The sequence below is a fragment of the Schistocerca americana genome, chromosome 1 (genome assembly GCF_021461395.2).
Source record: "Schistocerca americana isolate TAMUIC-IGC-003095 chromosome 1, iqSchAmer2.1, whole genome shotgun sequence".
Classification (NCBI taxonomy): domain Eukaryota; kingdom Metazoa; phylum Arthropoda; class Insecta; order Orthoptera; family Acrididae; genus Schistocerca; species Schistocerca americana.
The window spans coordinates 142162171-142182154 of record NC_060119.1 but is presented as its reverse complement, the minus strand read 5'-3'; the positions used below and the strand labels follow the sequence as shown (position 1 = coordinate 142182154).

The following is a 19984-nucleotide window of genomic DNA, read 5'->3' as shown; positions in this document are numbered from 1 at the left end:
GTGCAGTGGCACTAGCAACATGAAAGGAGACAGTGTAGAGTAGCGTAAGCTAGGACAGGCTCTCAGTTCTTAGCTGTGTGTGTTTATGGCCACAGCTTTGCATAGGGGCACTGCAGCAATGAGGCAGAGTTGTGTTGGATAGGGTCATTGCTGCTGATAGCAAGTGTATCTGTTGGCTTTAAGCTCTGTGAAAGTGTTGAAATACATCTGTGGTGTTTAGTTCTATGTTGCTTTCATCATTTCGGTTATTAGTTGGAACCATATAGATCTTCTACACGTGCCTTCCATCTTGTGTTTCCCTTAGTATTCATTGTTACCTTTCCCTGATTTTTATCATTCCTTACTTGCTAATTTTTCCTGGTTCTTTCATTATTATAAAATTTGCAGCACTGTACATTTCACTTACCTTACCTTGCCTTTACAATTGCCCTATTTCCTCACATTACCTTTTCCTTCACTCTTCTCTTGCATTGTCAGTAGTCCTTCTTGGTTTGTTGTTCAGTTTTCTACACTATAATTTTCCTTCTTCCAAAGAGCCTTTTTTTCCATTTTATCTACTCATCCACTTTATTTAATATGATCTGCGTGATCCATTTCATTAACAATAGTACAGAAATAAGTCAGATATTTGGGTACCACTGAACATTATGGTGGAGATTAAGACCAAATTAAAGAACATTTTGTTGAGAAACTCCTTCTATTCCACTGAAGGGTAGCTTCATATAAACTCTTAGATTTAATGTATTAGGATCAATTACTATTATTACTGTTTTTTCTGTCTTAAGTTTACTGATGTTATTTTTACACCAGATGTGATTTGCTTTTATTTACAAAGCATCTTCTGTGGTCATTGTTGTTTCTGATTCTTGTTTGCATATTGTGCAAATCACTGCTTTTACCTTCATTGTTAGCTGAAGCTGAACTCAAAAGAAACTTGGTTGTACATTCACTTGTGGCATTTATTTTGTTATTTTTATTTTTCATTTTTTATTTTATAAAGTGAAAAATTGCCAAGAGTGAATGTACAACCAAGTTTCTTTTGACCTCAACCTCTGCTAACAATGAAGGAAGAAGCATTGGTTTGCAGAGTATGTAAACAAGAAGCAGAAACATCAGTAATCACAAAAGATGCCTTGTAAATAAAAGTGGAACATGTCTGTTGTAAAATACTCTTTAATTAATTGCAGTAAGCTTAAGACAGAAAAACCAATAATAATTGATTATAACAGTTGCTGCAGAAGATGACCATACAAGCAAACATATTAATATATTAGGTTATTGAATTATTTGAGTCAACTGGGGAAGTGTTCAAGTCTACATTGTCCCCTTCCCAATTATGGACTGACAGGAAGCTTAGTCTTGGTTACAGAATGTTTAGGTGCACTGAATCAGAGCTTAATGTCTTTGTCTCTGCATCCCAACAGCTATCGACATGTACAGTGGACAGTAAGGGCAGAAGGGGATGTACAACCAGGACATCTGGAGGTACAGATTGACCACACTCACTGAATAAGAAGTAAAAAAACAAAGAGTCATCTTAAATTTGTATGTTGTACTCAGATATTGAGGTGTTAATGTCAAATGAACCAAATGAACTGGCTTGAACGTAATTTGAACTGACAGAAATGATAGATATGAGCATAAGTTCAGCAGCTATCCTCAATTGGAATGAAAATGAAATAAGCATTATGTGAGTAGACAGATCAAAACAGAGACTTTAGTTAAACAGTAACTGAGTACACTGAGTGGTCAGTAGCAGATGTTAAGACAATATCAGGCAACTTCACTGCCCACCATCCCAGCTGGGGTTCACAATAAGAAAACAGTGTCAGTAAAATAATATCAGAGACTGTAGCTAGAAATGTCTAAATGTGCTAAATGATGATAACCAATGATTAAACAGTGGAGGCATACTATTTATTTGGTGCACCCTAGCTTAACATAACACATCACATGGAAAGAAGAACTCCTGGAATAGAGTAACAAATCAATAGATAGCTAGTTGTCTATATGACTGTTACTATAGCAGCAACCAAAGAGCAAGTGTGGCCGCACTTTTTGTCCTGTACACAGCTGTCATATTGTTCCACTACCTCTGCTGCCACTTATCAGTCAACTGTGGATGACAATAGCTGTGATCTCTTCTCATACACTTTGTTACTCTGTCAGTGTGTGTAATTAACTGTGAAATTTCTTAAGAAAATGATAAGACTATAATAACCCTACAAAGTGAACTCAGTGTTGCACAGCAATGGAGAATGCTAAAACATAGTTTGGAACTCACAGCTGCTGTTATTAGAGCCATAGTGTGCTTGCACGTACAAGCAAACTAATGACATCCCCCTTCCAGGCTCAACTGTCAACCACTTTGTTATTTTGGTAGAATGCAGCCCTGTTCCTATTATTCTCAGTTGTAATGTTGAATGTGTGTTTGTCAGCTGCCCAGCCTATCAATGGAATATTAGGAAAGCAGATTGCCACAGCTACATGACCACACTTGTAGGTTGTGTAGCGATGTACGAGGATATTGTGTAGATTCAGTGGGTAGCAAAACACCATTGTGGGTGGGGTGGGAAGAATAATGGGCATGGTGAGAGGTAGTCAAAACACTGGTGAAGAATGTGATTCAGTTGCTCCAGTCCTGGGTGGAACTGAGTCACAAGGGGAATGCTCCTCTTTGGTTGGACAGTGGGAAAGCCACTATAGATGTTTTTGTACAAGATTGTGAGGGTAAATACAGTCTGTGAAGGCCTCAGTGAGACGGTTGGCGTATCTCAAGAGGGTCCTCTTGTCACTGCAGATGCAACAGGACAGCCATGGATGGCTAGGCTGTATGGAAAGGATTTCTTGGTGTGGAATGGATGGAAGCTGTTTGTGTAAATGTGAACCAGGTGAGGGGTTTGAGATGCTGGGTGGTTAGAAAGTATTCTTCTAGGTGGATTTACTATAGGTGATGCCTTCAAATGAGAAGTAACTGTCGGTGGCAATATAGTCGGTCACAGTAACTAGGAAGGAGGTTGTAGGTTTGGGATCCACTGCACCTTGGGAAAGGTAATGTTCAATAGCAGCAACGCCATGGGCATTAGCGATGTTAGTGTAAAGTGAGGTGGCATCAATAGTGATGCGCAGGGTACCATGTGATAAAGAAACTGTGGAGTATCAGTGGAGGAAATGTTTGGTATCTTTTATACAGGAGGGTAGGTTGTGAGTAATAATTGAGATTCTCTCAGTGGAGGCACAGTAAGCAGTCACAATGGGGTATCCTGAGTGGTTGGGTTTATGGACTTTAGAAAGCATGTAGTAGGTTGGAGTGTGGGGGGTGGTAGGAGTGAGGAGACAGACAGACTCCAAGGGAGGTTCTGGGACTGTCCTGAGGATTTGAGGAGAGACTGCAGTTCTAGCTAGATTTTGGGAATGGGATCACTGTGGCAGGGTTTGTAAATGGATGAATCTGACAGCTGGCAGAGTCCTTCTGCCATGTAATCAAGGGGCTCTGAGCACTATGGGACTTAACATCTGTGGTCATCAGTCCCCTAGAACTTAGAACTACTTAAACCTAACTAACCTAAGGACATCACACACATCCATGCCCGAGGCAGGATTCAAACATGCGACTGTAGCGGTAGCGTGGTTCCAGACTGAAGCGCCTAGAAGCGCACGGCCACACCGGCCGGCTCTGCCATGTAATTCTTGGGTTCGAAACAACAGTGGTGGAGCCTTTGTCTATAGGTAGGATTATAAGGTTAGAATCAGGTTTTAGGTGGTAGACTGTAGTTCTTTTTGTGGAGATTAACAAGTCTTGCAAGATTGAGTTTGCGAGTGGGGGAAAAGGTGAGGCTTTGGGAAGGACTGGTACTTCCATGGAGCTAAGGCTTTTGGATGAAAAGGTTCATGACTGTGTTTTGGGTATGTTTCGGTTCTGGATTTTTTACAGAAGTTTTGAGGATGGTGTAAATGTCATAGGTTGGTGAGACAAGGTTTGTCAGTTACGAAGCAATGTGGAGGCAGTTTGGTGGTTGTTGTAAAGGTGGCAGATAGTGGCTGTCAAAAGTGGGAGCAGGAAGTGAACAGGTTGGAGATTTCTTTGAGTTCACATTGTGCATGCAACTCTAGTTCTTGGAGGGCAAAAGTTTCATTGCGTGAGATAGGGGCTCAGGAATTTGGGATTGCATAGGAGGAGAATAAAACAAATGGACAAGAGGTACTGCAAGGAGGTTTTGGGCCCAATTGAGATAGTTTTACAGGTCTATGGTGGTGAGGGTTAAGGAATGACAGAATCTGAAGAGATGGAGGAAAGAGGAGGGTCACAGCCGGAGATACGTCATTTGATGGTAAGGCCATTTGAGGGGATTCCATTAGCCAAGCAGCAATGCAGGAACAGCATGTGAAACTGGGTTCTGGCTAGGGATAAGGAAACTTTTCAGCACTGATGCATATGGAAGGTGCTTCCTAGTCACCATGTCCAACTATATCCGCACTTGCCCCTTTAAGGCCAACAACCAACAAACAAATCTGGGGCACAGCAATGGGCACCCACATGGCACCATCCTATGCCAAACTATTCATCAACCACCTATAGGAACCCTTTCTAACCACCCAAAATCCCAAACCCCTCACCTGGTTATGATTCATTGATAACATCTTCATGATCTGGATTGGGGATGATGACACTATCTCCAGATTCCTCCAGAACCTCAGAACCTACTCGCCCTTTGCTTCACTTGTTCTACCTCAACCCAACAAGCCACCCAAGCCACCTTCTTTTATCTGGACCTTCACCTCAAAGATTGATACATCAGTGCCACCATCTATACAAACACATCAAGCACCAGAAATACATCCCTTCAACAGCTGCCACCCTTTTCATATTAAGAAGTTCCTTCCATACACTATAGCCACCTGTGGCCATCACAAATAGTGATGATCAGTCCCTTCAAAATACACAAAGGGTCTCACTAAGGCCTTCACAGACCTTAATTACCCTCCCATTCTTGTACAGAAACAGATCTCCCATGCCTTACCTCTTCCGCACTCCCCATCTCTCAAAGTCCCACCATCCAGTCACAGAGGAGCCTTACCCTCATGACTCAGTACCACCCAGGACTGGAGCAACTGAATTACATTCTCTGCCAGGGTTTTGACTGTGTCATACCCACTAACCTTCCCAGCCCTCCCACAATGGTATTCCACCACCCATGAAACCTACACAATATCCTTGTTCATCCCTACACAACCTCTGTTCTCAACCCTTTGCTTGTGGCTCATATACCTGTAATAGCCCTAGATGCAAGGCCTGACCCATATGTCCTCGCACCATCACCTATTATAGTCCAGTCACAAGCATCACCTATCCCATCAGAGGCAAGGCTACCTTTGAAATCAGTTATGTTATTTACAAGCTAAGCTTCAACCAATGTGCTGCATTCTAAGTGGGTATGACAACCAACGAGCTGTCTGTCCACATGAAAAACTGGCCAAGAAACAAGTGGACCACCCAGTTGGTGAGCATGCTGCCCAGCACAATGTTCTCCATTTTAATGGGTGCTTCACAGCCTGTGCCATCTGGATCCTTCCTATCAACACCGGCTTTTCTGCATCACACTGGTGGGAACTCTGCCTACTGTATATCATATTTTCCCATAACCCTCCTTACATCATACTTCCTTAATCATTGTCCAACACAAACCTACCCCCTCCCCTGTTCCCCCTCCAGCAAGACACTGTCCTCCATTCCACCAACACACCCACAATATTTTTACTTCTCTCCTTTTCCAGTACCCCTCACCCCTCCTGCCCTCCGTCTAACCTCTGACTGCACATAGCTGCTCTAACCTCTCTCCACTTTATCCTCGTATGCTCCCACAAACGCCAATTTACCATCCACCACCGCTACTCTCCCATTCCTCCCCCTCCCCAACCCAGCCTCCTCCTTATCCCACCGCTCAGATTGCTTCTCCCATCATGTTCTGTTGCTCATAGTCTGGCTTCAGCAGCCGGAGACTGTGGTCACATGTGTGTGAGTTACATTTGCATGGGTGTGAGTGTGTGTGTGTGTGTGTGTGTGTGTGTGTGTGTGTGTGTGTGTGTTACCTGATTCTGATGTCGGGCTTTTTGACTGAAAGCTTACTTGTTTGACAGTCTTTTTGTTGTCCCCAGCTGCAACTCATCATCTCTCCTATATGGTGAGTAGCAATCTATTCTTTTCAGAATATTTTTGTTTTTATTGGTCTTTGTAGTGATTGTTGATGAACTGAATTAGTCTTGCAAGCAGAAGTTACATAATCCATGGCATACTTTAATTCCGATTTTGTTTCCATAGTATCTTCACTAGTCATGGATATATATGATTGTTTGGTCCAAGCTATGCCTATTATTGCCATTAATGTCTATTTGAAGTATTGTGTTCATCCTAGTCAAAGTGAATGCCTATGTGTTGGTGACATAAACTGAATTTTTTGAGAGAGTTTTTTAGTGGAGTATCATTTTATTACATGGTGCTTCTAATTTCTAATGTTTTTTGGTATGGATTTCTACATCTACATCTACATTGATACTCCGCAAGCCACCCAACGGTGTGTGGCGGAGGGCACTTTACGTGCCACTGTCATTACCTCCCTTTCCTGTTCCAGTCGCGTATGGTTTGCGGGAAGAACGACTGTCTGAAAGCCTCCGTGCGCGCTCTAATCTCTCTAATTTTACATTCGTGATCTCCTCGGGAGGTATAAGTAGGGGGAAGCAATATATTCGATACCTCATCCAGAAACGCACCCTCTCGAAACCTGGCGAGCAAGCTACACCGCGATGCAGAGCGCCTCTCTTGCAGAGTCTGCCACTTGAGTTTATTAAACATCTCCGTAACACTATCACGGTTACCAAATAACCCTGTGACGAAACGCGCTGCTCTTCTTTGGATCTTCTCTATCTCCTCCGTCAGACCGATCTGGTACGGATCCCACACTGATGAGCAATACTCAAGTATAGGTCGAACGAGTGTTTTGTAAGCCACCTCCTTTGTTGATGGACTACATTTTCTAAGCACTCTCCCAATGAATCTCAACCTGGTACCCGCCTTACCAACAATTAATTTTATATGATCATTCCACTTCAAATCGTTCCGCACGCATACTCCCAGATATTTTACAGAAGTAACTGCTACCAGTGTTTGTTCCGCTATCATATAATCATACAATAAAGGATCCTTCTTTCTATGTATTCGCAATACATTATATTTGTCTATGTTAAGGGTCAGTTGCCTCTCCCTGCACCAAGTGCCTATCCGCTGCAGATCTTCCTGCATTTCGCTACAATTTTCTAATGCTGCAACTTCTCTGTATACTACAGCATCATCCGCGAAAAGCCGCATGGAACTTCCGACACTATCTACTAAGTCATTTATATATATTGTGAAAAGCAATGGTCCCATAACACTCCCCTGTGGCACGCCAGAGGTTACTTTAACGTCTGTAGACGTCTCTCCATTGATAACAACATGCTGTGTTCTGTTTGCTAAAAACTCTTCAATCCAGCCACACAGCTGGTCTGATATTCCGTAGGCTCTTACTTTGTTTATCAGGCGACAGTGCGGTACTGTATCGAACGCCTTCCGGAAGTCAAGAAAAATAGCATCTACCTGGGAGCCTGTATCTAATATTTTCTGGGTCTCATGAACAAATAAGGCGAGTTGGGTCTCACACGATCGCTGTTTCCGGAATCCATGTTGATTCCTACATAGTAGATTCTGGGTTTCCAGAAATGACATGATACGCGAGCAAAAAAACATGTTCTAAAATTCTACAAGAGATCGACGTAAGAGATATAGGTCTATAGTTTTGCGCATCTGCTCGACGACCCTTCTTGAAGACTGGGACTATCTGTGATCTTTTCCAATCATTTGGAACTCTCGGTTCCTCTAGAGACTTGCGGTACACGGCTGTTAGAAGGGGGGCAAGTTCTTTCGCGTACTCTGTGTAGAATCGAATTGGTATCCCGTCAGGTCCAGTGGACTTTCCTCTATTGAGTGATTCCAGTTGCTTTTCTATTCCTTGGACACTTATTTCGATGTCAGCCATTTTTTTGTTTGTGCGAGGATTTAGAGAAGGAACTGCAGTGCGGTCTTCCTCTGTGAAACAGCTTTGGAAAAAGGTGTTTAGTATTTCAGCTTTACGCGTGTCATCCTCTGTTTCAATGCCATCATCATCCCATAGTGTCTGGATATGCTGTTTCGAGCCACTTACTGATTTAACGTAAGACCAGAACTTCCTAGGATTTTCTGTCAAGTCGGTACATAGAATTTTACTTTCGAATTCAATGAACGCTTCACGCATAGCCCTCCTTACGCTAACTTTGACATCGTTTAGCTTCTGTTTGTCTGAGAGGTTTTGGCTGCGTTTAAACTTGGAGTGGAGCTCTCTTTGCTTTCGCAGTAGTTTCCTAACATTGTTGTTGTACCACGGTGGGTTTTTCCCGTCCATCACAGTTTTACTCGGCACGTACCTGTCTAAAACGCATTTTACGATTGCCTTGAACTTTTTCCATAAACACTCAACATTGTCAGTGTCGGAACAGAAATTTTCGTTTTTTCCATCAGTACCACCAGTTTTTAGTAGTTCTGTTTATCATCTGTTCTTATTCAATGTTATGAGTAATGATGCCAGGTTTAAGTTATAATTTCCATATAAGATCATCTAGCACAATAATTTTGTCTCAATTCCATTGTTATTAGGAATTTACTATTACCTTTGTGGCATTCACATCATTTCAGTTTGAAGCCATCATCACAATTACCAGTGCTAGTCTCATTTTGAAACATGTAGTATTGGATATTATGTAATGTATTATTAGAGCTAATTTCATACAATTATTTCTTATCAGAAAGTGGTACTGATGGCTGACAAGGAATATTTACATTGTAAACCAAAATTTTATCAATATGGGATGACCATAATTGTTGTTTTCAAAGCTTTTTATGTCTTAAGATTTATGTCCCCAATGAATTCTGCAGACACACATACTATCCTGAAGGTAGGGATGCAGATGAAGTATCTTCAAAAGCAAAACATCTCTTACCTACTCCAATTCACTTGGAGCAAACGTACCCAGCATAGAAAATTATGTAAAATATGTTGAACAGCTGTGCCTTTCATCAACAAGAGGGAAAATACCATTCTGCTGAAGACCAAGGCAGATGGGAATCTGGAAAAATGAGCAAGCCGACAAAATAGCTAAGGTGAGCTGCAGAGACACAGTGTGCCATTCCCAGTGGTTGCCATTTCACTGTTGACACAGAAAGCCATACACTTGGGGGGGGGGAGTAAAGATTTGGCAGTGAGGGAGAGTCAACTGTAATTGGTTAAGCCAACTATCCAGCTGTGGTACTTCGTACCTGTCACATCGTGGGATGAGGTAATGCTGACCTGCCTCAAATAAGACACTGTTCACTACCATATAGCTACACAATTTGGGGAGAGACACTTACTCCCCCTCCCTTATCAGTTTATTATACCTGTGGTAAACAAATCACTACATGTTGTATTTTTATAGAGTGCATTTTACAGTGTGATGAGAGAGCAGAAGCAAATATAAGTGGTGACCCACTCTCAATTTTAATAAATAACAAGATGAGTGTGATAAATTTTTTAGAATTTTAAGTACTGAGTGGACTTCAGGTTAAGCTTTTAGGCTGAAGATTTTTGTGTGTTTTTGAGTGGCATGGCTCACCCTTTTTATGCCAGTGATGAACCAACTGTAGGTATGTGCTGTACTATTTTAATTTTTTCAACAGCTTTTCTCCTTTTTATCATAAACTTTAGAACTGTCTAAAGATAGAATTTTCTTATCTATCATCTTCTCTCCCTCTCTCTCTCTCTCTCTCTCTCTCTCTCTCTCTCTCTGTGTGTGTGTGTGTGTGTGTGTGTGTGTGTGTTTAGATCATTTTCAGATTTTAATTCTTGTTCAAAGTTCACTATTTTATCACGTTTATCCATATTCATTTCACAAAAGAAATTACTACAAGGAATTAATACCTTCCAATTGTGTGTCAAACCAACACTATCATCATCTTGTAGCAACACTTTTTATTCCAGAAGTAACTGCATCAGATACTGTGCTATGAGTAAGAACCAAAGACATTACTCCATGCATAAGAAAAGCAAACATAATCATTGTATTATCTCTAATTTTTATTATCTCTGTTGTTTGATGTAATGTTAATGACTGCTGTGATAAAGATGAAGGGAACTTATAATTGTGAATATTACATATTACAACTTGGAAGTAATAATTATATAAGATTTGAACTTAAATATTACTCGTTCTAGTCATTGTAATTACTATAGAACATTTCTGCTATAGTATGTTGATGCGGAGTTGGAGAGACATTGGGGAGATTGGCAAATGAACCTGCAAATAAAGACAGCAACTTTCAGTGGATGCAAGAGCATGCAACAAGAAATCTGCCACAGCTTTTTACCAAAATATTATCAGATGACAAAACACACATAAGGCAAGTTTAGTTTCAGTGTAAATTTCAATACACTATTTGAAAACCAAAGATTTTGTCTATAAAACCAAAAATCTTGTCTATAAAACCATAAAATACAATAAAATAACAATATAGTTATCATCAACTTCCTTTGGACTGTCTTCTATCAACTCATCCTTCTTTCTTGTTCTTTTTTCCTTAGTACAAATATGTAATTCTGGAAGCTGATATAGTCTCTGTATTTTACTCTGGTAATTGAAGCTACCTCATAACACTAACTGAATTCCCCAATCACCTTCAACAAAATTTGACATTTATAACAAAAGAGTAATTGCTTCCTTGATGTTCTGCAGTTATTAATTTTTTCTTCACAGACTGATTTTCGACTTCTAGAGGCAATATGATTTTTTTAAATATGATGCTTTTCTTGATAAAAACTCTCTGCATATATCACTAATATCATTGTTACTCACATGTCATTTTATTTGTGGTTGCAACATTCAGCAGTTATCTGATGATAGCCTATGAGGCTGGTTTGTGAATAAATAAATAAATAATTGTGGACCATCAAGGAAGTGTTTCCTCTTTTGTTATCAAAGCTACTTTACTGATATTCCCATAGTTTCATCAGTGATGATTACTGGCTTTTTCCCACTATTTTGTATTTTTACTTTCCATAAGAGTCGAGGGGCATGAAAGGGAAGCAGTGGTTGAGAAGGGATTGAGACAGGCTTGTAGTTTATCCCCGATCTTATTCAATCTGTGTACTGAACAAGCAGTAAAGGAAACAAAACAAAAGTTTGGAGCAGGGATTAAAATCCATGGAGAAGAAATTAAAAGTTGGAGGTTTGCCAGTGACACTGTAATTCTGCCAAAGACAGCAAAGGACCTGTAAGAGCAGCTGAACACAATGAGCAGTGTCTTGAAAGGAGGATATGAGTTGAAGCAAACGAAAGCAAAATGAGGATAATGGAAAGTAGTCAATTAAATCAGGTGATTCTGAGTGTATTAGATTAGGAAATGTGACACTTAATGTAGTACATGAGTTTTGCTATTTGGGTAACAAAATAACTGATGATGGTCGAAGTAGAGAGGATAAAAAATGTAGACTTGTAGAGTGGCTATGGTAAGGTAAGCATTTCTGAAAAAGAGAAATTTTTAACATTGAGTATAGATTTAAGTGTCAGAAAGTCTTTTCTGAAAGTATTCGTATGGAGTGTAGCCATGTATGGAAGTGAAACATGGATGATAAACAGTTTAGACAAGTACAGAACAGAAGCTTTCAAAATGTGGTGCTACAGAAGAATGCTCAAGATTAGATGAGTAGATCATGTAACTAATGAAGTGGTACTGATTAGAATTCAGGAGAAGAGAAATTTGTGGCACAACTTGACTAGAAGAAGAGGTCAGTTGGCTAGAACAAATTCTGAGCCATCAAGGAATCACCAATTTAGTACTGGAGGGAAGCATGGAGGGTAAAAATTGTAGAGGGAGACCAAGAGATGAATACGCTAAGCAGATTCAGAAGGATGTAGGTTGCAGTAGTTATTCAGAGATGAAGAGGCTTGCACAGGATAGAGTAGCATGGTAAGTTGCATCAAAGCAGTCTCTGGACTGAAGACCACAACACACATTCCATATTTATTATTCTTTACACTACAAATATCCTCCATCCTAAATCAGTGTTTCTTTGTCCAATCTGTGATGTTCATTGGCAGAAAGCAATTTTATACTTGTTCAGTGCCTAGATTATCATCAGTTTTGAGTATAGCATCACAGTATTTTCCCAGAAGTGGCAAAAATCATGGAAGCAAATATTTTTTTCTGTCCCTTAGTTACAATGCACACTTACGTGGCCATCAGTTATTGTTTTACATTTGTTGTACAGTTCTTCCAAATCATTTGTAAAAGCTCTAAATTCTGGTAGAATAAGTTCTTTGTAATAAGCCTTCTTGATCAAGGGAGCACAGGGAGCAACCAACCTGAAAGAAATAGAAACTGATATGTCACATTATAAAACCAAGACTTTTTTATACACTCCTGGAAATTGAAATAAGAACACCGTGAATTCATTGTCCCAGGAAGGGGAAACTTTATTGACACATCCCTGGGGTCAGATACATCACATGATCACACTGACAGAACCACAGGCACATAGACACAGGCAACAGAGCATGCACAATGTCGGCACTAGTACAGTGTACATCCACCTTTCGCAGCAATGCAGGCTGCTATTCTCCCATGGAGACGATCGTAGAGATGCTGGATGCAGTCCTGTGGAACGGCTTGCCATGCCATTTCCACCTGGCGCCTCAGTTGGACCAGCGTTCGTGCTGGACGTGCAGACCGCGTGAGACGACGCTTCATCCAGTCCCAAACATGCTCAATGGGGGACAGATCCGGAGATCTTGCTGGCCAGGGTAGTTGACTTACACCTTCTAGAGCACGTTGGGTGGCACGGGATACATGCGGACGTGCATTGTCCTGTTGGAATAGCAAGTTCCCTTGCCGGTCTAGGAATGGTAGAACGATGGGTTCGATGATGGTTTGGATGTACCATGCACTATTCAGTGTCCCCTCGACGATCACCAGTGGTGTACAGCCAGTGTAGGAGATCGGTCCCCACACCATGATGCCGGGTGTTGGCCCTGTGTGCCTCGGTCGTATGCAGTCCTGATTGTGGCGCTCACCTGCATGGCGCCAAACACACATACGACCATCATTGGCACCAAGGCAGAAGCGACTCTCATCGCTGAAGGCGACACGTCTCCATTCGTCCCTCCATTCACGCCTGTCGCGACACCACTGGAGGCGGGCTGCACGATGTTGGGGCATGAGCGGAAGATGGCCTAACGGTGTGCGGGACCGTAGCCCAGCTTCATGGAGACGGTTGCGAATGGTCCTCACCGATACCCCAGGAGCAACAGTGTCCCTAATTTGCTGGGAAGTGGCGGTGTGGTCCCCTACGGCACTGCGTAGGATCCTACGGTCTTGGCGTGCATCCGTGCATCGCTGCGGTCCGGTCCCAGGTCGACGGGCACGTGCCCCTTCCGCCGACCACTGGCGACAACATCGATGTACTGTGGAGACCTCACGCCCCACGTGTTGAGCAATTCGGCGGTACGTCCACCCGGCCTCCCGCATGCCCACTATATGCCCTCGCTCAAAGTCCGCCAACTGCACATACGGTTCACGTCCACGCTGTTGCGGCATGCTACCAGTGTTAAAGACTGCGATGGAGCTCCGTATGCCACGGCAAACTGGCTAACACTGACGGCGGTGGTGCACAAATGCTGCGCAGCTAGCGCCATTCGACGGCCAACACCGCGGTTCCTGGTGTGTCCGCTGTGCCGTGCTTGTGATCATTGCTTGTACAGCCCTCTCGCAGTGTCCAGAGCAAGTATGGTGGGTCTGACACACCGGTGTCAATGTGTTCTTTTTTCCATTTCCAGGAGTGTAGATATTGTGAAGCATATAAGAGTGGTCAGAAGCAATCTGAAAAACTTGTTAGGGTGTTTCATGGTACTTTATGCAGATAAATAATTGTTAAGAGGAAAAGTCAATATATTCCGCCATTTATGAATAAATTAGCATTGAATGTTGACAATCAGGTTGTTACATCATAGCACAGGAGACTGCTCAAACTTTGGCTCAGGTTTGATCCTTGCTGTCTAATTTATGTATTGTTCTATTGTTCAGTTTTATGAAACCAAAGGAAGGACAAGTTTGGCGACAGTATCTCTGGCAATTTGTGCATGCAACACCCTGAATGATTAACTTCAATGCTAATTAACTTGGAAATGGTGCAAGTTTTTCCCTTAACAATTTTTTCTCAGCACAAAACACTTTGCAACACTTTTATAAGCTCTTCAAACTGTTTTTGACCACCCTGTATATATGTATATGCTATCTGCTTCAAAATAACTATTAAAACAAAGAATGGAGATTGAAATGCACATCTTTTGATTCCATTATTCCTCAATACTTCTTGCAATGTGAACAAAGACAGCAATTAGAATCAATAGAAGGCAGAATGTAATTTGCAGTTCAATGCATCATTGTATCCTCCTTGTAATCATTACTCATAATAATAAGAATCTATATTTTGTTTTTATGAACCTAGAACAAAAACTATGTTCCTTTATTATTAGCACAGACAGGGTAAAATGATGTTCCCAATCTCTAAAACTAATTATTACTGTATAAAGGTATAAAGTAACACACTGACATAAATATGTGTTTGGTAGAGAAGTTAACACAAGATATTTTCCCCCATCATCATACAAATTTGCATTCTGTGCCCCACATTCACATGGTACTCATATCAAGTTGATAATATGACAAAGGCTTGGTGATCCTATTAGTGAAAAATGCTGTTGTATATAGTGAATTTGTGAGGCCAGATAGCAGTAGCAAAATGTAAGAAATCCTGGCAGCCTCATAGGCTGGCAGTTGACTCTCAAAATATATAAATTAAGCATAATGTACATAGTATACTGTGTATTATTCTTTGGTTACAAAACTGACAATCAAACCCTGGGAACAGTAACAACCATAAAATGCCTAGGAGCGCTTGTGTGGAACAGTCTAAAGTAGAAACTCCAAATAAAACTAGTTGTACCAAAATCAAATGACAGACTGAGATTCATCTGACAGATCCCTAGGAAATGTTGTTTAGTCATGAAGGAGGTGGATTCCAAAACACTTGTTTGACTGATTGTTGAGTATTGCTTGTGGTCTGGTTCGCTTACTAGATAGGGTTGATTGGAAAGATGTTAAAAGCCTTCAGAAGAGTAGCATGTTTCACAACACTTTCATTGAACAAGTACAAGAGTGCAACAGAAGCGCTCCTCCACCTGAAATGTTGTGCATAGTAGAGTAGGTTACTGTTAATATTCTGAGACTTATGTTCACAGAAGAGTTCATCCAAGTATAACTTCCATAGACATATATCTTGTAAATTACCAGTAGCAGTCAAATCAAATAAGTACAAACTCATACAAAGGTTTATAGATAGTTTGCTTCTCACAGAGCATTCTTGAATGCGACAAAGGCAGGGGTAATCATAGTTTTACACTCAACCATGCATTGGAAAGTGGCTTGTGGAGTATAGATGAAGAGGTAGATTTAAACAATTAGACTCAACTTGTGATGAAGCAAGCTGGGATATTTTTACTTCCCCTCATGTTTTGCCATCTGCCTCCTTAAAATTCATGTTTTCATGTCTAATTACCATTTACATACATCGATATAATCTGTATTTTCATATGAGAGAAAGGTTGGCCCTCAGTTTTAAAGAATATAACACGTGATCTAATTTTGTTATTAGTTTTATGTATGTAATTGATTTTCTAATTTATTTCAATTATTCCTAGTTATCATCTTTTGTTATAGGGTGAAATCAGTAATTGTTTTGTAGCTTAAATTCTGTTGTTGACCTATAAACAAATATGAATTCTGTACTATGCATAAACATTTGGAAGGACAGCTAATAGTATTCTTAAAGGATTTATTTGACTCTATTCTAAAATATGTTAGCAAAGCCAGACCTTAATTAATTGCAAAGTAATTAACAATTTTCTTAAAAGTATTGTTTGTGTAAATATATTTGTTAAATTCATGATTTAAACAAATAATTTGGCTTAACCCCTGCAGTAGAAGAAACTGTTAAGAGGAACCAATTTTTTTTATGTATTCAGTTAATTTAATGAGTTAAGTTTCAATTTTAATTTCTGTAAATTTAATTTCAAACAATGTACAGTTTCAAGGCCTTTTGTTGTGATGATACACGAGGGCCCAATTCTTGATCACAAGACAGTCAGTTCATGGCCGAGTTTCAGACGAGGAACCTGTGTTAGTTAGAATGACAACAATGCATCAACTTAACAGTGAATTAAGTGTTACATGAATAGGCCATGTGTTAAAGTAATGACAGTGTCCATTCAATTTATTTGAAAAACTTAACAGTTGGCTTTTACTTCTCATAGATGTTCAACAGTAAACTATTGTAGCAGTATGTGGATGTTCGCCTGCAAACTATGATGTGGCAGCCATACAAACATGACCTCCATGCTGCACTGGACAGTGACATGCCAAACAACAACAACTATAATGACCTCAGTAATGGTGGTAGTAGCAGTCTAACCTTTTCATGATATTGTTGTTATTCCATATTGGCTTTTCACTATTTAATTAAGTAATGAGGTGTGTATTGTCTTGGAGATGAGCTAAAATAAGTTTAGACATTTAGAGAAAAATGAAGTGCAAAAACTTGCTCAAGAGAAGGCAGATTTAACAAAAAAATATTACTGATGGGGGTACTCAGTAGCACTAGAGCACTAGTACAAAGGAAATGTTACAAGATATAATGCTGTTTGTGAGAGAGAGGGAAATCAGCCCCCGGAAGGGAGTTTCATGAAATAAGGAAGGATATAAAGGAGAATAACAATAAAAAAAGAAGCATCTGCTAGGGATAACGACAACAAATCAGAAGGTTCTGCTAGGGAGGCTAACAAAGAAACTTGATGAATTAAGGAAGGATATCAAGCAATATCATAGGACACTAAAATTACATTTGATAAGATGGAAGCAGCTCTCACTGGAAAAACAGCAACATCTGCTGGGGATACTTAAAAAGTTTAAAAGACTACTGTTGATTTTATCGGGGACAAAAGTTAATAAGGGATAAATTGTTAGCAGAGTGAGCACAATTGAAACCCTTCAGGTTGAACCAAATAAAGATATTAATGAAAATAAGAGTGTCTTTAATACTATGATAACTACTGTTAATGAGGAAACTGAAGAATGTAAAAGGGCAGTCTGTGGTGTAGTCCCAGGTGAACAGATTCAGTCCACATCATATATTAAAATGATTCTGCTAGAAAATTTTATGTAAGTAATGCAAAGGAAGTGTTCAAGAGGCTAAATGGTAGTCAGTGTGAGATCAGTATTATAATAACGTTGACACTAAACTTTTCACTAAAAAAGGTAAAAAAAGTTACATTCAAAATTGAAAAGTATAGTTACAGTAAATGGAAATTTTACAGTAAGTGGAAATGTTGCTAGCAAAGACTTTATTTGGAAGTAAGCATTTCCACCCATTTTGTTACTAAAAGAAAAACACCCCACATCAGGAGTCACGTAGAAAGAAAATTACATATGTTTTCAAGATATGTATTACGTGGTTAGATTATCAGGAAAAGCAACAAATGATAATGGTTGGAAGAACATAAGATGGAAATTAAAAGAAAGTGGGAATGGAAAACATAACAATGAAAACAATGTTCCTATAAATGAGAAAGAAAGATGTGAGGTGGCAAACTGTTTCAGGCCTTTCTCCTCACATTTTATCCTATTTGTATACTGAATTTGCATATGAGACTCTTTTCCTTCATTTTTTTCTGATACAGTTTGATTTGTCAACTGTACACATGTATTGCATGTTGTTTACATATGTGGCTAGGAGATAGCCTGTAGCATTGTAGGTAACCCACCCTCCAACATTTCATTTGTGCAGTAACTTTTTCCATTAAATGCATCTGCTTTTAATCAGGAGAACTCCTTTTCACTAGCATGAAAACAGGCGAAACTTCTGCACATCCTAGAAGAGCTGCCAAGCCTTTAGAGTGCAGTGTCTCATACTAGTGGTCTGAATGGACTGTCAGATGAGGCGTTTCAGGGTTATCCTCCTGGCTAAGTTTCCACAAACAATGAGTGGCAAAAGAGAAAAGTGACAGCAGAATGGAAAAACATTGGTGGAAAGTGTGAGAACTGTGATTGCTAATAAGCTTTGGGGGGATCCTTAGCTGTCCACATGCCATTATGCTGCTGTGTGTGGTCTCCAGACATGTTTCCTCAAGCAAAATATACAGGGTGAGTCACCTAACGTTACTATATGAGATACAGACAGAAAATAGATAAGATACAATAATTAAATTATCTTACTAAGTAGAAACATCTACAATTGAATAAACAGCTTATTGCAAGTAATTAAAAATTTGTTTCAAGAAATTCATGTACAGAATAGAAACAGTGATTTAGTAGTAATTCCTTTAATTTAGTTCTCATTATGTTTTTTTGTTTTTATGTCTGTTGGGAAGTGGTTGTATATTTTAATGCCCATACATTTAACCCCATTCGCATATAATTTTGTGTTGTGGGCTACAATTTGCAACTGTGTTTTGTTTCTGATGTCATGTGTGTGGCAGTCTGGATTTCTGTTGAGGGCATCCAAGTGCTGTACTGTAAAACAAGCTAGTTCCAATATATAGAAGCATGGCAGTGGCAGGATTTTTAGCGGTTGAAATAGTGGTTTACAGTGTTTAGTTCTTTTTTTACATTTCATTATTCTTACTACTTGTTTTTGTAATTTGAAAATTGTGAGAGAATCAGAGCTCTTTCCTCAGAAGATTAGGCCATAGCTCAAGACAGACTCAAACATGGCATGGTACACCAGCTTCAAGGTATCTACACTAGCTGTGTAGATAGCAGCAGCCAGGTCTCTACAACAAAGGCACTTGAAACATGTTTGGAAAAGATCACTTGGCCTATTCTGCAACTACAGAAGACAAAGATAAAAGGAGCTATTGCAAGAAAGACCACACAAATCACAAGGCAGGTCCACCTTGAATTTGAGTGCCAAGATCACACACTCAAATGGAACTTTCTAGTCATTAATAAACTCTCTGTCAATGTAGTACTGGGCATGAATTTTGTGTGGGAGTTTCAGGCTTTCTTGAATCTATGTCATGGCAAAATTGTCCTGCACAAAGAAGTTTCAGTGAGTACACATTTTGAAACAGTACACCAATAACAATCAGATAGTGTCAGCTAAGTGAAGAGGAAGTAGGCGCTACCATCATGAATAAGATTAATGGTGTCAGAGACATCATTGATAATGAGAACATCATACTGATGAATGCACTGAGGGACAATGCTGAGGTGTTCTCATCCTCGCTTGATACAATGAAGGGCTTTCAATATAAGTTCAGGATGAAAGATCATAAGCTGCTCTTTATTTGACTGTACTCCATACCAAAGCTTACAAATGCAAGGTGTCTGAATAAACATGGTCAGTGCTCAGTCAAGGTGTAAATGAGCCAGTCATAACATCCTTCGACAATTCCCTCCTTGTTGCCCTGAAATGAGGTGGTATACTTCACCTGGTACTTGACTTCTGGAAAATAGCTACTATAATCAAACCATAAGGTGTAAATGGGCCAGTCATAACATCCTTCTACAATCCCCTTCTCAATGTCCTGAAATTGGATGGTACACTTCACTTGGTACTTGACTCCTGGAAAATAGCTATTATAATCAAACCGTAATGGATAAACCATAAAGTCCATGGAAAACAAGTGTTCTCCTCAGATGACTTGCAATAAGCTATTGGCAAGTAGAACTCAATCCATCCTGCTGCAGTTTTACAGCCTTTCTTGTGTTTGATCTCTGTTACCATTTTTAGTTTTTGCTGTTTGGGCTTACTATTTCTTCAGAAGCCTTCAT

General features: G+C 39.9%; 1 protein-coding gene across 1 annotated transcript in view; it reads right to left on the bottom strand.

The window, feature by feature from the left end:
* LOC124607720 (glutaminase kidney isoform, mitochondrial-like) overlaps nucleotides 1-17581 on the bottom strand; it is a 177042-nt gene extending 159461 nt beyond the window's left edge. Inside the window, exons 1-2 of the mRNA XM_047139931.1 lie at nucleotides 17482-17581; nucleotides 12333-12478 (exon numbers count right to left, since the gene is read on the bottom strand). Coding sequence (XP_046995887.1) covers nucleotides 12333-12478; nucleotides 17482-17581 — 246 coding nt within the window. The remainder of the gene's footprint in view (nucleotides 1-12332; nucleotides 12479-17481) is intronic.
* Nucleotides 17582-19984: the final 2403 nt, after the last annotated feature.